The sequence below is a fragment of the Lathyrus oleraceus genome, chromosome 6, assembly GCF_024323335.1.
Source record: "Lathyrus oleraceus cultivar Zhongwan6 chromosome 6, CAAS_Psat_ZW6_1.0, whole genome shotgun sequence".
Lineage (NCBI taxonomy): Eukaryota > Viridiplantae > Streptophyta > Magnoliopsida > Fabales > Fabaceae > Lathyrus > Lathyrus oleraceus.
The window spans coordinates 342,479,302-342,497,648 of record NC_066584.1 but is presented as its reverse complement, the minus strand read 5'-3'; the positions used below and the strand labels follow the sequence as shown (position 1 = coordinate 342,497,648).

At 37.4% G+C, this 18,347-nt stretch overlaps 1 protein-coding gene across 1 annotated transcript; it reads right to left on the bottom strand.

Annotated features, from left to right (window-relative positions):
- Nucleotides 1-258: 258 nt before the first annotated feature.
- On the bottom strand, nucleotides 259-2,665 carry LOC127095561 (uncharacterized). Its single transcript, XM_051034235.1, has 3 exons — nucleotides 2,341-2,665; nucleotides 1,963-2,094; nucleotides 259-542 (listed from the first exon to the last, which is right to left on the bottom strand). The coding sequence occupies exons 1-3, from the start codon at nucleotides 2,663-2,665 to the stop codon at nucleotides 259-261; spliced, it is 741 nt and encodes a 246-aa protein (XP_050890192.1).
- Between the last annotated feature and the right edge of the window lie 15,682 nt (nucleotides 2,666-18,347).

The following is an 18,347-nucleotide window of genomic DNA, read 5'->3' as shown; positions in this document are numbered from 1 at the left end:
GAATTTTAATTGATCGACATTAAATAGTGGTTGTATAATTAGGTAGAAGAAAACCAACATAATATATAGAAGTAGTAATGCGAAATAAGATATGTCAAAATGACATTAAAACACAAAATTGAAAAATGATATAATTTGTCTGGTGGACTTAAAAAGAAATGAAATAAATAAATAAAATTCCCAATGTGTAAAAACAAAACTAAAATTCAAAACATAAAAATAAAATAAATGTAAGTAAATCGGTAATATTCAAATAAATTAGACATTACGGCGACTGTTGGTAGGAGGAGCGCACGAGTAGAAGTTCTGGTAGATGTGATCCAGGTTCTCAGTCACTACATCCATAAAGTCGTGGAATTCTACGCGCAAAATGCTCAACTCGCCTCTCAGGTTGGCGATGTCTGTCAGGACAACTTCGATGGCAGCAACATGATCGGTAGGAGGCGTATCAGGTATAGCTGGGACATGTGATTTAGCGTCAGAGAGAAAAGTATCATAATGGTCGTAGATTTTGGGGATCTCAGAAGGAGAAGGTGGTGCACCTGGTGGTCCATCCAAATCATAGAGCTAGTTGTTCCTATCATGTACACTCGTCATATGGTCTTGCAGGGTAAACAGGTGTACTACTTGGCGGTTAATTAGAAATTCAAACACATCTGAGCCTAGGTTCCTAATGATACAAGTGTTGAAACAAAATCTGATATTTATTGGCCGTATGCCACCTAAAGGGTTGAGCCTGATAAGTAGTTGTCTCAGTTCGATAGCATTTGCTATCATGGTGACTAAGCCCCCCCCCCCCCCCCAAGATTGATCCATGGTTATCCTGTGTTATACGGTCCAAATTTTCTATCATAAATGTAGTGGCGTCAACAGGTCGGGTCTGTGATGCACACTAAGCCCCCCACTAAGAGTTCGTCTTTGGACATGGAGGTTCTGTTCTGTTCCTTTCCAAATAAGGTGTGAGCTAGGATCTTATAAAAGTAACGAATGGAAGGGTTATGGATGTTTTCGGAATGCATAAGATATGGCTCGGGATGGTTGTTTCCTGTGATGCTACCCCAAAGTGATATAATTCATGGTCTACAAGCCTATCTTTCTGGGTAATGGTAAAGGTATCAGGACCATTAGGGAATCCTAGGAGTTCAGCTATTTCTCTATGGGTGTAGCGGTACTCAATATCGAACAACCTAAAGGAGATGAGGCCTTTGTTAAATTCCATACCATGGTTTGGTAGGTAAACTATGGAGCTTAGGAATTCTAAAGTCAACCTACTGTAGGAACTAAATTTTCTTTTGATAGCAAAGGTGTCCCAGCCTAATTGGTTAATTAGGAACATAACACTGTCTCTTATACCTAACTTGGTCATAGTGCGTCCATCTGGGTATATGGTTAGTGTCATTTCTCTCTAAGCTAGAGCCTCAAAACGTCTCCTTTGACCTCTTCCTCTAAAGACTATATCCATGTAACCTACTTGTTACATTGTGATGGTCAGTAGCTAGATAAATTTAAGTAGATAACAACATTAAGTTAGTAATGGTCAAAAATAAAGAAGAATACTGATTGACTTTATGAAAAATAAGAAAGAAAGAAAAATAAAAATAAGCAATAGTAATAAACAGAAATTTAGGTAATTGAATTAATAGTCAAAAAATGGAGTGTGGGTTGTCTCCCACCAAGCACTTTGTTTATTGTTGTAAGCACAACAGAAATAGGACAAATGTTAGTCTGGTGAATGGACGGGAAACTCTGCAAGCTTTAGATTCGCAATGGAATCATTATTGTCAATGTTATGGTAATGTTTCAAATGCTTCCCGTTTACTGTAAATGGTTCGCTCACTTTTCCCTTTATCTCTATCGCTCCATTTGGAAAGATGTTGGTAATTTCAAAGGGACCGGACCACCTAGAACTAAGTTTTCCTAGGAAGAGTCTAAGGCGGGAGTTAAACAGAAGTACTTTGTCACCTTCCTTAAACTCTTTCCTCGATATGCGATTGTCATGCCATTTCTTAGTTCTTTCATTATACATCTGGGAATTCTTGTACGCATCTAGTCTAAGTTCTTCTAGTTCATGGATATCTAATATTCTTTTTTCGCCTGCAGCAGTATAATTGAGATTAAGGGTCTTAATGGCCCAATATGCTTTATGTTATAATTCTACCGGCAAATGACATGATTTTCCATAAACTAGCTTAAAAGGTGTGGTTCCTATTGGGGTCTTATAAGCTGTCCTATATGCCCACAGGGCTTCATGTAATTTTTAGGACCAATATTTCCTAGAGGTGGCAACCGTCTTTTCTAAGATTTGTTTGATTTCTTGGTTTGAGACCTCTACTTGCACACTCGTTTGTGGGTGATAGGGTGTTAGTACACGGTGCCGAACTCCATATTTCAGTAATAGGTTTTCAAAAATCTTTGAAATGAAGTGGGAGCCACCATCACTGATGACAAGTCTCGGCACGCCGAATCTAGGGAAGATTATGCGCTTAAAGAGTCTAATTACCACTCGTGTGTCATTTATTGGAGAGGCTATAACCTTGATCCATTTTGATACGTAATCGACCGCAATGAGGATGTACTTGTTACCAAAAGAAGATGGGAATGGTCCCATAAAATCAATTCCCCAAACATCGAAGACTTCTACTTCCGAAATGCCTTTATGAGGCATTTTTTCGCGTCTAGATATGTTTCCAGTGCGTTGACACTTTCGCAATTGATGATCGTGATGTGGACATCTTTCCACAGAGTGGGCCAAAAGAGGCCGACTTGCAAAATCTTAGCGCAAGTCTTCGAGGTGATTGCATGTCCTCCATGGAGATTACGTTTTATATGTCATATTTGGGGACACATCGATGAAAGATACTAATGGCGCCTCTCTTCAAAAGCAGAGGCTCATCCCAATAGAAATGTTTAAGATCGTGGAAGAATTTTTTCTTTTATTGGTAAGTCAAGCATGGTGGAAGCACCCCAGCTGCTATGTAGTTGACGAAGTCAGTGTACCATGGCAGTGTGGTTTTAGTGTAAATTGCATCCACTACCTCGTTTGTTTCGGTATCCTTATAGGTTAATGCATATTTAGCCGTATTGCTTTACAGTTCGACTATGAGTCGTTCATAAGGGAAATCATCGTTTATAGGCACTCGTTCAAGTTCAATACCATCCATTCTGGACAAACTGATCGACCACGACATTTTTAGTGCCCCTCTTATCCTTGATTTCTAGGTCAAACTCTCGTAATAGTAAGATCCACCTTAGGACTCTTGGTTTAGCGTCCTTTTTATTTAACATGTACCTAATTACAGCATGGTCGGTATAGATAATTATCTTTGCTCCTACTAGGTAGGAACATAATTTATCCAGAGCGAACACTACGGCTAAAAGTTCGTTTTCTGTGGTGGTGTAGTTCATCTGTGCAGGGTCTTGGGTTCTACTTGCATAGTGTAATACCCCAATTTTGACCCTAAGATCCCTCATGTAATTTCATCATATGAATTAGCATTGGGATCATATCTTGGCATCCTCCTTGCCCCTCTTTCATTGGGTTTGTTTTGGGAGAGATCACCAAGCACTTTATGATTATATCATACTTGTATTTTATCATTTCACTAACCAGAATACCAAAAATATGTCTTTGCATTTGTCTAACTCTTTTGTAGGAAGGGCATGATTCCATTGATTCATTAAGTTCACACCTAGGGTTTGAGATCCTCATGAACAAAGAGCATAACCGATAATTGATTTAAGAATGGTTATGAACATCATATATGAATCCCAATGATCTCTACATGTTATATTGATCAAGTTTTCTTCAAGGGTTTGAGGGTGATTTGCCTTGAAAACCCTAATTTGACAAGGTATCTTGAGTAACTTCTCCAACAAGCTATCTCACCAATTGATCAAATTTCTCAAGGGACACTTCAAATTTCATCATCATATGCATATATGATCTACCATGAGCCAAGAAAGTCAAGAGAATTGGAAATTAGCAAGTTGGTTGATGGTGGTGGGCCAGATGAATTCATCTGATCAAAACTGGGTCTCCTTAGACCCTATCTCCTACAATTTTCACCATATGAAAATGATTCCAAAAGAAACTTTACTATAAATGACATTAAAAACAACTTCTATGTTGATACCTAGAGCTATTTTTGCTTGTAAAATCATTTTCTATGTTGAAACATTATAAGTCATTTTGTCTAAACCCTAATTTGAAAGTCAACTTCCCAAGGCCATAACTTGCTCAATTTTTATGATATGAAAGATTTCCAAGTGGCACAATCAAATTCAACGTGCCTACTTCAATGTTTATGTTTGGAGTGGGAGCTAATTCAACTTTTTTGAGCATGTGATATGAGGCTACATTATAGGTCACTTTTGACCTATACCATTGATCAAGTGATTTTTCCAAACTTCAAAGATGCATAACTCTATCATTTCAAATCCAAATGACATGAAATTGGTGACCATTATGAAGGTATTTGAGATAGATACAACTTTGATGAAGACACTTTTCTCATTTGAAGCTCCCATAAAAAGTTAAGCAAGGAGGAATATTGAGACATATGGCTTGACACTTTGAAAAAATTTGATATGTCAAAATTTTCCAAACTTCCACCTCCAATTGCTCCAAGTTCCAAGCTCCAAATGAATACGTGTTCAACATAAAACTTGTTCCTCTTGATCTCACCATTCCAAAGAGCTTAAATTCATGCATTTTGGATGAGAAATGCATAGGCTGCACATGGCTTAAATAGGCAGATATCATTTGGCATGGATCAATCTTCAAGCATCAATGTACATGTGCCTTGCAATCTAAGCTAACTTCAAAGCATCTGATCTTCAAATTTGGACCTTCAGCTATCATTTCATGGGCCTACGTGCACCCATGCAGCATTACATCGTCATTTTCCAAATTTGGAAAGTGAATGTGAGTGTGAAAATATCACCCAATTCAGCTAAATAGAGCTTCCATTACTCAGAATTCACAACACCATTGCACCAGCTTTGATCTCCCATTGAAAACCCTTCACTCTCAAAGGATAAACCTGATAAATTCGTTTGAATTTGAGCTTGAATCTCCACTTTTTTGGAATTTAATTCTCCAAGAATCCGTTGAAGTGAATCCAAGCACAAGCCATATCAAGATCTATAGTGCTCAGACCTCCATTGAAGGTAATTTGCATAAATTTTAAACTCTTCGATTCTCTTAAATTCTTGCTGAATTCCATTGATTCTTTGGTTGTCATAAGTCCTACCAATGTAGGGAAGAAGATTGAGTTGCTTTGAGGTCAAATCGAAGCAACTCAGTTCATGTACCTCAAATTTCAAATTCACATATCTCTTAATATATTTGGAATTGGAATGACTGGAGGTCAGATTTGAGCTCAGTGCCAATTTTTCTTTAAGATCATGTCCTTGTTTTTTTTGTGATGGTTCATCTTGACCAGTCCGGTGAGGTCCACCGGAGAAGATGACCGGAGCTCTGGCTCCGGCGATGACTTGGAAAGGCTGTGAACCATAGGATCCATGTATCACGTTTTAACTTGATCGTCCCTTGTAATTACCATTGGTACGTCGCAGATAACTAAGGTGCATGTGGAATGCGTGCTTTGGATCATCAGATCTGCCACCATAATTAATGAGGAAGATTTGATGGTCCACGTATTTTTGATTTTCTGATATTTTATTTTAACTGCCTTTTCTTCAATAATTCATATTGAATTTAATATTGATCCAAAAAATATGGGACTTTCACCAAAAAGTTTCAAATATTTTTCTCTTTCATATTCTGAATTCAAATTATTTTTTGGATCATTATTAATATTTTTTATGATTTAATTGATTTTAAATTTGTTTTTAATTGTTTAAGAATATTTTTAAATGTCCAAAAATTATGAATTTTTTTCTCCAAGGTCCTTTGACCTTGTTTGACCTATTATAAATCTCATGGCCATTTCTTTGGTGTTTTGATGAGATTTTAGGAATTTGACAAAACATATTTGATTTAAATGCATTATTTTATTATTTTTAATTGAATAAATTCCATTTAAATTTTTTTGACCATTTGTATTGACTTAATTGAGTCTGCTTATTTGTTGTTGGGCTTTGGTCAAGGTTGATTTGACTTTGCAAGTTAATATCATTGGATTTAGGGGATTGATGGAATGTACATTCCATCTCCCAAAATGCATGAATGATATTAATTTGGTAAAAGTCCTCATTTGACCAATTTGTGATCTCATTCATCCCTTTTCCTCTTCATCTAATTCCCCTTCTTCATCCATTCATTTTCATTTGGCCTATGACATCTCAAAGTCCTAATGCTAGTTGATTGAAAAATTGACATGAGTATGGATGAGATTAGGCCACACCTTTTTCATATTTTTTGTATGTGGTATGTTTCATGACCATAGTTCATAATACTATGTCTCCAACATGCATTAACACCAAAAGTCTATTGCCCGACCTCAAATAGTTGTGACTTCTACATAAGTCCAATTACGATTGCTTAACATAGTGCTAAATTTGTGACATATAAGGAATAAACATTCTAGTTAGTGAGATTGTAAGTCTCCTCTCTTTCATGGTATTGTGTGGAAACTTGGCCTTCTTTCCTTCCTTTGGAAGATGTTTTGGTTCAAGGAACCATGCTTGTGATAAGTGGGTTGAGTGTTCTCCAAAGAATGTCTTGAAATGAAAAGCAAAACAAAACTAACCTCTAACCTTCTAACTACTACCTTTTAATTTCAAGCTTTTACTTTAATGTAATTTACTTTTAGCACTTTATATCATTTGCCATTGTACATATCATACTAATTGCTTATGTTAATGTAATTTTCACTTTGTCCATTGGGACCATATTGTGTGATATATTTTGATTGGTGATATTTTGTTTGCTTGTGTGGTCTTTGACCATTAATGTACATAATAAAAACAAAAATACTAAAAAACTTTTGAGTGGATTGTTGGTTTGATCTTGAGCAATGGACTTAGAATCTAGGCAACCTTCATAAGCTAAAGGACTTGGTCAATGCCAATTTGTGAAGAACCAAGTGCTTGCAATTTGCAATTCATCTGATACAGCTTTGAAGACCTCTCTAGATTCATCTGCAACATGATCATTGTGAAGCTGTTATTTTGAACCTGTGACTTGTGGAATTCATCTGTTGCATGGGCTATTTTGAGGAAGATCATGAAGTGGATAAGCTTGGATGAGGCCATATTTATTTGATGCCTTGCTCTTCAAGATAATATAATTGTGCATTTATATTTTGTTTGATTCTAAAAGTCCAAGGGAATTATGGGTTTCTATTTGTAAGACCCTAATTTTGACCCTAAGATCCCTCATGTCATCATATCATTGCTCAGTGCATTGCCTCAAGGATCATAGCATGTTTGGCTCCTTAACCCTAGGGTTGGGACTTGGTTGAGTGTTTTGAGACCACCAAGCATACTTGTATTGTATATTATTGCTTTTCTTATTTTGATTATTAACCAAAAGCACAAAAATATGTCACTAACTCTTTTTGTTTTGAAGTTCAAGTGATCATGTGCTCCTATGCTCCTAGGAGGCTCCTAAGCTCAAAGAAATGGCTAGATGAAGATGAGAAAAAGCATGACAATGTTCCACAAATATCTTAATCATTATAGATGTATCCCAAGTATCTCAACTTGCCAATTTGATCAAGATAACCCAAGGGGCTTGAGGATTGTTTCCCAAGGAAACCGTAATTCAATTGTGCTTTGACTGTGCCTTGCTCATGAAGCAACCTTAACCTATGATCAAATTAAATCAAGGGAAGTTATTTAATTAATTATTTTATGCATATATGGGCCTATTTGAGGCCCCTCAATCATTCATTCATAAAGATTGGAAGTTTGGCCTTGAAAAATTGACCAGTCAAGTCATCTGACTAAACTGAAGATCACTGAGATACAACTTTTGATGTGTTTGTCAAATGAAGATGACCCCAAAATAAAAAATGTTATTACGAACCATATGAACAACTTTCGTCTTTATAAAAATCCATTTGAAACATGGAAGGTCATCATTCATTTCAAAACATTATAGGTCATTTTGACTGAAACCCTAATTTTGGGTCAACTTCCCAAGGACCTAACTTCCCTAATTTTTATGATTTTGAGGGGATACCAAATGCATTGTAAATATTACGATGTCTAAGTCAAATGTTATATTGGAAAAAAATTCATAATCCTAAAAGAAATACATGTGATAATACAAAACATTATAGGTCACTTTGGACCTAAGTCATTGAATTTGAAAAATGTCCAACTTCAAATGCCCATAACGTTTTCATGAAAAATCCAAATGATGCAAAATTTAAGTCTAAATTGATCATCTTGAAAATATCTACAATGTTGATGTTGGAAGGGTTTCCATTTGAAGATTGCATCATGGAAACAGAGGGGCTTGAAGATGCTTGCTTTTGGTGAAAATTTTCAAAGGGTGACTCAGACATGTTTTGTGCCCAAACTTTCACAGCTAGTTTTCACTAATTTCCAAATTCCAAATGACTTTTTTCCCAACATGACTTTTTTTACTTATTTCAAGACCTTTCCAACCATTACTCACATTACTTTTTTGTACTTTCCATGTGTGAGTTTCGAAGAGCTTTCTCTTTATGGCATTTTTGAATTTCATGTTGTAACTTCATGTGCAAGCTATTTCCATCACAATTACACGTCCAATTCATTTCCAGTTGATCTCAGCATGATTTATCAGCCATCATTGGGCCTTACATGCGCCTGTATAGGCCCATGCAAGGAAGATTCAAATCCCATGCACACGAGGGAAGCATGATCTCAGCCATATTTCAGCTATCAATAAGAGCTCAATCCCATTTACTTTTCAACCAAGTGGAGACCTGAAGTGTTGCAGAATTGAAATCCTAACCCTCACTAAAGGAATTTTTCAGATTTCCCTTTCTCTTTCAAGCTTGAAATTCAACATCATTAGTTGATTTTCAAAGCTCAATTCCTTAACCTATCATCTCCATCACACTTCCAGAGCAAAAGTAGATCAAGATCTTGAAGAATTCGTGGCACTAGAAGCTTCATTTCAGAGGTAGAATCTTAAACTTTTTGGATCTAGATCTTGCAATTCAATGTAATTTTCTTTGGTTTATGTGGTTTTCTGAAGTCCTCATACTTGAGGCAGGCCAGTGGTGGTCTTAATTGTTTAAATCGTGCCATTCCAATTGACATACCTTGATCTTCCATCTCACATTTCTCTCTAAATAGGAATGGTGAGGATGATCCATGATTACAACGGTGATGTACATCACCTCAACTTCATTTTGATGTCCTTACATTTAATTTTCATTACAAATTTTTTCCTGCGCGTGGTGACCGGAATCTGGTACTTCACCGGAGAAGATGGTGGTTTCCACCACCATCACCACGTGGTAGCCTTCCCACCCCTTGGATTGTGCTTCCACGTTCTAATCTGGACCAGTCTTTATGTCTACTTGATTTAATGCAACATGTCACGCGTTTGACTCCAGCGTACCATGGATCCGCACCTCTGAGCCTTTGATCCCTTGCCACGTCAATTAATGAATTGATCTGATGGCTGCTCATTTTTCCTATTATTCCTATTTTCTTTTAATTTCAGTTAATTCCCTTTATTTTCAAAAAATTCAAAAATAGTTTATTTGAAGTCACAAAAATATGAGACCAATGCCAAAAATTTTCTTGAAAAATCTTGTTTCATATTTTGATTTTTAATTATTTTTGTGACATCATTTAATATTTTTTTGTGAATTATTTGATTTTTAATAGTTTTAATTCATTTTTTATTACATTATGATATTTGAAAAATCCAAAAATATTTTCCTAATACCTATGGATCATGATAAATCAATGAAAAATAGTCTCATCAATTTCTTATTTGAATTGAGGTTTATTTGAGATTTTAATTCATGTTGTGTTATTTTTTATTATTTTTAATTGTTTTAAAATGGTTTCTGATTTCAAAAATTGTTGAAAAAATTTGTCAAAGTTTGTTGGACCATGTTAGACCTATGAGAATTTAATTGGACTTGTTGAAGTTGATTTGAATTAAAATTGAGGTTTGACCATATTTTGTTTATTTTATTTTGCATTTATTTTGAATTCAAAAATTACTAAAAAATTATTGTTGACTTGTAATCTTCATTTCTTTTTTGTTTGGCCTTGATTGATGATGATTTGGTTCACATTTGACCAATTGAGTTTGACATTTGAATTCTCTTTCCTTCCCTTTCATCTACATCTGATTCTTTTCATAATTTGGCCAATGAGTTAATGTCTTATGGTTGGTCTTGACAAATGAGAGGTTTAACCTTCTTTGATCCAAACCAAACTCAACTTGATCCAAGATCAAGTGAGTTGTTTTGTGTCCAAGATAGGTTGCTTTTTGGTCAAGCAAAAAACTTAAAGTCCATACTAGGCCCTTCCCCTTTTGTTTTGGCATGGCAAGTTTGTGGAGCTTGGCTTACTAGTCATGATCTCTAACTTGTGTTTATTTGCCTATAGTTTTATTGACCGGCTTCAGATAGGTGTGACTACTACATAGTCCACTTACGATTGCTTAACTATGCGCTACATTGTCTTTTGACAAACTAACATAACTTCACTAATTACTAACTTTAAATTGAGCATTTAATTTCTTGCCCTTTACATTTAATGCCATTTATTTATTGCTCATTTATTCATATTGCTTTTCATTTTGCTCACTTGAGCATATTTTTTATGCTTATGTCATTTTCGTTTTGCTCATTTGAGCTCATTATTGTATATAAATATATTGTTGTCTTGTGATTGTCTTGTTTTGTTTTATGTGAACCTAATGCAAAAAGGAGAAAGGACTTAGAATTAGGATATACCTATGCTTAAAGGAGTTCAAGAGCAACTAGGCCTCATGCCTTTAGAATGCTAAACTTGTTGAAGAGCAACTAGGCCTCATGCCTTTAGAATGCTAAATTTCAAAGTTGACTTTAAAAGACTTCTCGTCTAAACTTATTCTTTGTCCATTCCCCTTATTGTGTTGTGAACTTTTTGATGTTTGCTCTTGTGTGATAGGGATTCCACTTTGAGAGGACCATTGTCATGAGTAGCCAAGTTGAGAGAGACAAGCCAAATGGAGATCCTAGGAGTTTGAATTAAATTGTGAGATTGCTTGTTTATTTGCTAAGTCCAAAGGAAAGGAGCATCTTGAGTCATCTCTATGACTTCAAGAAAAGGAACTCCAAGGGTTTATCTTTCCTCTCTTATCTTTGTATGCTTTAGGACTAGCCCTTCTTTTCTTCTCGCCACTCTAACCAAACCAAAATCTTTTCTTTCAAACTTTGACATTGTTTTCAAATTAGAAACCTAGGCCTTATGCCTTTGACTTTTCAAAACTATTTTTCATTAATACTCAATGTGAATAAATCTTAATCCAACTTTGACTTCATTTTGTAAATAAATCTAATTTATAAATATAACCCACTTCAAGTTGTTTTGTGGTTCCAATGGCCACCTTTGTTTTAATCTTTTCATAAAAACATTAGTCATAGGTTTGAGTTATCATAGTGGTTGATGTAAATCTCACCTTACCCTTAGTGATTGATTTATAAGTCTTCCATACTTATTATAGGGTTAACCCCTCACTAGCATGTTGAAGCCTTCCTCACATGGTGGATTGATGGTTTAGGTTGAGTTTTCTCCCTTTGTAAACAAAAGACCTTAAGGCTTTTGATCAAATCAATTCACCAATCTTTGTGATTTTTACCCCGAACTACGAGGTTTTGATCCTCCTTTATGATGATACGTAGGCAATGGGTTCATCCATTCAAATAAAAATTGTAAATATAACCTATTCTCTTCTCATCCCCCCAATCTTTTGCACAAATATTTTCACAAATACCAACCTGCAACACATATTTGCAAAAAGAGGTTCCCTTAGAGTACTAAGGATGTTTTGGGTGCGTAAAACCTTCCCATTTCATAACTAACCCCCTTACCTAGATCTCTGACATTTTTATTAGTTTTTGATTTGATAAAACTTCTTACTTGGCTTTTGTTCGCTTTTTAGCCCTTCCTTTGGACAAATAAAAGTGCGGTGGCGACTCGAATTGTATGTTGACTTTTGGTTTAATCAATAAACCTAAAGGTAACAAAAACCCCGCTACACTATTAACATACTTGTCTATTGGATTGCTACCCATTTGGTCAGATCTTTTCAACTATAAACATTTAAATTTTGTGCATAGGGTAGTTTCTTCATCTTCTCCCTATTTCTTTAATTTCAAAATCTCTCCCTCCGTTTTCAAAATCTTCTCTGTGTGAACTATCATTTGTTCTAAACTTTGACCACTTTTACAAAAAGATAGAAACTTTTGCCTTATGCCATTGCATTTTTCAAACTTATTTTCTTAAATCAAACTTGTAAATAGACTTAACTATACTTGACTTAAACTTTCAAAAATGCAAAAAAGAACTAACTCATTCAAACCATTTTTGGCCTTTGTGCCTTTCAAACCTAATTTTTGTTAAAAGCAATGCATCCACTTTGAAATTTATAACATGAACTACGAGGTTTTGATTCCTCATTTTTATGTTGGTACATAGGCACAAGACCAAAGGTCTTGTCAAACACAAAAAATATAATTAATGAATTCTTTTCTCATCCCCCCATTCTATTTGTTTGTAAACATCGCTTTGTACAAAATACATATGCACACAAAAAGGGCTCCCTATGAGTACCTAGGACACTTTGGATGCTAACACCTTCCCTCTGTGTAACCAACCCCCTTACCTGTGATCTCTGACTTTTATTAGTTTTTATTTGAAAAATTCTTACTTATTGGGTTTTGTCCGTACTTTTTCCCTTTTCCCTTGGAAACAATAAAAGCGCGGTGGTGACTCTTGTTAATTGATCTCTAGCTTGTCAATAGCTTGATGATCATGAATTTCCCGCTACAGAAATTAAGTGGCGACTCTACTGGGGAGAACAAAGAGTCTCCAGTGGGTTTAGCCTACTTTTTGTATGAATATATTTGTATATATGTGATGTTTGTATATATGTATGTGTGATATAATCTCCTTGTTGTGCTTGGTGATCTCTGAGTGGTGAGATAAGTTCTAACCCTAACTTGAGTGCAATTAAGATAGGAGGATGGTATAGTCATGTTCGACTTGTGTGGAGTAGTCCTTAACAAGTTGGCTTGAGATCCATCTGCTCAGTGGAGACTCCTTTGGACTTGGAAATGTCACACAAGTATGTGTGGTTAGGCATTACTATTTCTATTTGGGTCCGAGAAGCTGAGGACCTTAGAACATTTAACCCATCTTTGCCTATTTAGGACGTAGTGCAGAAACTGTTCAAGTGTAGACTTGATACAGTTGTTACGCGATACTACACTTAGACAAGTTTCTCTTGAGAATATTATGGGTCGATGAGTCAGTCATCTTAACCTATAATATCCGATAGATGGAATTAAGTCTCTGGGAACTTTTTAGAACATGATCTACATGTTTTTATCCTTAGTTCACTCCTTTGGGATGGTTCTTACAGTCTCCATGCTCGTGACTTGCAACAAACCCTTGATTCTTGGTTGATCCAATCAAGTCTTGTCAATATCAATGGAACTTGGGTGTTGATAAGGTGCCAACCATAATCCACCAAAATGGATGATTGATCTTGACAATGACTTGATTCATCCCTTGAACTTTGTTTACCTTGTGTGTGATCCCTTATTTGTGATTGTTGCATTCATGCATTCATGGCATCATAACATTCATCACACAAAAATTTCAAGGAACTAAGGTATCATTTGCAAATATTTTCAGACCATGGACTTTGGACGAAGGGACACTAAGAAGTACAGTTTCAGATGTCCCGACTTGAAAGAGATAAAGAAGCTAGCATCATATGTATTAGATCCCTTGGACTTCAAACAACGTCATGGGAAACTTTTGTCTATCTTGTCTACTGATGTGGTGGAAGGACTCTTAAGTGTGTTGGTGCAGTTCTATGATCCTCTCTACCATTGTTTCAATTTCCCTGATTTTCAGCCTGTGCCTACCTTGGAGGAGTATTCTCATCTTTTGGGGATACCTATTTCTAGTAGAGTGTCTTTTAGTGGATTGGAGGAGATTCCCCGATCTAGTATTATTGCTGAAGCTCTTCACTTAAAGAAGTCTGAGATAGAGGCTCATTGGGTGAAGAAAGGAGGGTTATTTGGATTGCCATCTGTTTTCCTCATCAAGGAAGCTACTACTTTTACTCAAGCTGGTAATGTGGATGCTTTTGAAGCTATCTTTGTGTTGCTCATCTATGGATTAGCTTTGTTCCCTAAAATTGACGGTTTTATTGATGTTAACGCCATTAGACTTTTCTTGATTGGGAATCCTGTACCAACTTTGTTGGGTGATATGTATTTCTCTTTGCATCTAAGGAACTCTAAAGGTGGTGGAACGATTGTCTATTGCATTCCTCTTCTGTACAAGTGGTTTATTTCGCACTTGCCTCAGGCACCTGCTTTTGTGGAGAACAAACAATGTCTAAGGTGGTCTCAGAGACTTATGTATCTCACTAAGGATGATATAGTTTGGTATGATCCGTCCTTAAGCAGTTTGGAGATTATTTATAGCTGTGGTGAATTCTCTAATGTGCCTCTCATTGGTACACAAGGAGGAATTAACTACAACCCTGCTTTGGCTCGTCGTCAACTTGGGTTCCCCTTGAGAGACAAACCTAATAGAATGTTGTTAGAAGGTCTTTTCTATCAAGAGGGTAAAGATCCCCAATATTTGAAGCAGAAGATTGTGCATGCTTGGCATAATGTGCATAGGAAAGGAAGATCCAAGCTTGGTCCGTGCAATTGTGTAGCTTTGGAAGCTTACACTCTTTGGGTGAAGAAGAGAGCTATGGAATTGAAGATGCCTTATCCTTGTGAAAGACCTATGTCTATGGTTGTGGTTGAGCCATTAACTCTCCCTAACCAAGATGTAGCGGAGTTCGAAGACGCGCTCATCAAGATGAAGCAAGAGAAGGATATGTGGGAAGAGCGTTTCCGTGCTTTGAGCAAGAAGCATGAAGAGTTGCAGTTGGAGTCTAAGGACAAAGACGCACTGATTGAGCTACTTGAAGACCGAGTGGCGAAGAGACAGAGAGAGTTAGAGGTTTCATATTCTAGCATGCCTCAACCTTCCGTTGCTTGGAAGAAGATTATTGACAGCTTTTCCTCGAGAAGACTCAGATGAAGGCTGCTTTTGAGACCGAGATTCATCGCATTCGAAGGAAGTACGCACCTTCAGCCAGATCTTCTGACGTCGTTGTTAGGGATCCTTGGGATGACTAGTCTCCTATTCTCTTGTATCTTTTTATTTTGGTTTCTAAAATTGTACTCAGTGTAATCCTTCCAATCTATATAAATAAAAAGAGATTTTTGGTCATATCAAAATTATTGAAATTGCCATTTAAATATTATATATTTGTAAATGATATTGTAAGTTCCTTGGAAATAAAAAAAAAATCAAGCATTGCATTTCATGCATCATTTGCATAAGAAGGTTTTTGCCAAATGTCTGGTTGATGTTCTTCTGCGCTTTAGCCAAGCTGACTCACCGGTACAACACCAGAGCCAATCATCAGAAAATCATGGAACACCTTTAGCAAGAGAACAAATAGCTGAAGGAAGAGAATGCCCGACTGACTGCCATGATGGAGTCAGTCCTTGCTGCTCAAAGCCAAGCTTCTCCAACGCCTGCAACTCCTCCCGTGAGGACTGTTATCTCAGAAGTGGTTACCTCTACCGTGCCTGCTGCCGCCGCCCACATCACACCGAACCTGCCTGCCAGATTCCCGTGGAGAATGTCGCCCAACTTTGTGCCAGAAGGCTTTGCGCATACCTTGGCTTCCATACCGGCATCTAGCCCGGTCATGTCCGTGCCACCTCCCATTGTGCACACCTTGCCTCGCGTAGAGGATACTATCTATCATTCCGAGCCATCTGAAGGCCCGGACGCCAATGAGAAGATGGATGAAATGAAAGACCAATTTCTTGAGCTGCTCAAGGAATTGAAAATGCTGAGAGGTAAATATCTATTTGGGAAGAGTGCTGCCGAATTGTGCTTGACTTTGAGAAGTATAAGGGGAATTCTTGTCCACTCAGTCATCTTGTGATGTATGCTCGCAAGATGTCAACTCAAATAGATAATGACCAATTGCTGATTCACTACTTCCAGGATAGCTTGACTGGTGCTGCACTCCGTTGGTATATGGGGTTGGACAGTGCAAGCATCCACACTTTTAATGACCTAGGTGAGGCTTTTGTGAAGCAGTACAAGTACAATATGGACATGGCGCCGGCTAGAGAACAATTGAGGTCTATGTCTCAGAAAGACAAGGAGACATTCAAGGAATATGTGCAGAGATGGAGGGAGTTGGCTGCCCAGATTACTCCTCCTTTGGAGGAGAAAGAGATGAAAAAACTCTTCTTGAAAACCCTGAGTTCATTTTAATATGAACGCATGATCACTAGTGCCCTAGTGATTTTACCGAAATGGTAAATATGGGGATGAAACTTGAAGAGGGGGTCCGTGAAGGACATTTTTCAAAAGATGAGGCGTCAACGAGCAAGAGGTATGGGAGTAGTTTCAGTAAGAAGAAAGACAGTGAAGCAAATGCAATTTCCAGTGGGAGGCAGAGGAGGCCTCAGAACAGAAGAAATCCACCACCCCGTCAACATCATCATCATCAAGTGTCATCAGTAATTCCGGTATTTTCTAATCAACAAGCAACACCAATTTAACAACAACATCAACGTCAACAACAACAACTGCAACAAAGAATAAACACCTACAACAACAACAATACCAACAATCATCATCAACAACATAACTTTGAGAGGAAGAAGGTCTCTTTTGACCTGATTCCTATGTCGTACGCAGAATTATATCCCTCGTCAGTTCTCAAGAACTTGATTCAACCGAGGAACCTACCACAGATCCCAGAACCACTTCCTTGGTGGTATAAACCTGAGCTTCATTGTGCTTTTCATCAGGGTGCACCTGGGCATGATATTGAAAACTGTTATCCGTTGAAGTATGAGGTACAAAAGCTTATGAAGAGTGGCATGGTGTCCTTCGAGGACCGCGCGCCGAAAGTAAAAGCTAACCCTTTGCCCGCTCATGGGAACTCTTCAGTGAATATGGTGGACGGTTGTCCTGGTGAATTCAAGGTTTTTGATGTTTGGTTTATCCCAAGATCTTTGGTGCAGATGCACAAAGATATCTGTTTGGTGAGTGACTGTGAACATGACCATGATGGTTGTGTTGTGTGTAGTGTGAACCCAAGAGGGTGTGATGTGGTGAAAAGGGACATCCAGCGTCTGATGGATGAAGGCATGATCCATATTGTTCAATCTCGTCATGTAGATGAAGATGTCAATGTCATAGTGCCCGTTTTCAAGCAATAAGAGCGGTTGTTAATCTAGTATGATAGCAGCAACAATAAGAACGTCAGTCAAATATCAGTATTGCCGTTGGTGATACGGTTAGAGGGCCCAGTCCTGTATTCATGTGATAAGGTTGTACCGTACCAGTACAACACTAGAATGATAGAGAATGTTCATGAGGTCCCGTTGCCTACGACTAGTTCAGTGGTGAGCATTGTTGATGTTACCAAGGTGACCCGCAGTGGTCGAGTATTTGGACCGGTGTTCCCGGAGAATAAAGAAGAAACAATGGTTGGTAAGAAGGTGGAGATGCCTAATATAGATCCAGTTGGTTGTTCAAAAGATAATTCTGGTGAATCGAGAAATTTGAAAACCAATGATGATGATGAGGTACTCCGATTGATTAAAAGAAGTGAATTTAATATGGTTGAGCAGCTGCTCCAGACTCCCTCAAAGATTTCCGTGTTGTCTCTGCTTTTCAATTCCGAAGCACACAGAGAAGCACTGCAGAGAGTTCTTGAATAGGAGTACATAGTGCAGGATGTTACTGTGGATTAATTTGACCATATTGTGGCCAACATCACTTCATGCAATAATCTGAGCTTCTGCGACGAAGAACTCCCTGAGGAGGGAAGAAATCATAATCTGGCTTTGCATATTTCAATGAACTATAAGGAAGATGCTTTGTCAAATGTGCTTGTTGACACCGGTTCGTCACTCAATGTGCTTCCGAAGTCAACTTTGTCAAAGCTATCTTATCAAGGAGCTCCCATGAGATATAATGGGGTGATTGTCAAAGCCTTTGATGGCTCGCGCAAAATGGTTATTGGTGAAGTGGACCTTCCAATCAAGATAGGTCCGAGTTATTTTCAGATTACTTTCAAAGTAATGGATATCCACCGACCT

Coding starts and splice junctions, on each gene's coding strand:
- LOC127095561 (XM_051034235.1), bottom strand. CDS start 2,665: ATGCCTCATAAAGGCATTTCGGAAGTAGAAGTCTTCGATGTTTGGGGA. Junction 2,095..2,340: donor ACCCTATCACCCACAAACGA/GTGTGCAAGTAG, acceptor ATACTGCTGCAG/GCGAAAAAAGAATATTAGAT. Junction 543..1,962: donor GAGGAAAGAGTTTAAGGAAG/GTGACAAAGTAC, acceptor ATGGACCACCAG/GTGCACCACCTTCTCCTTCT.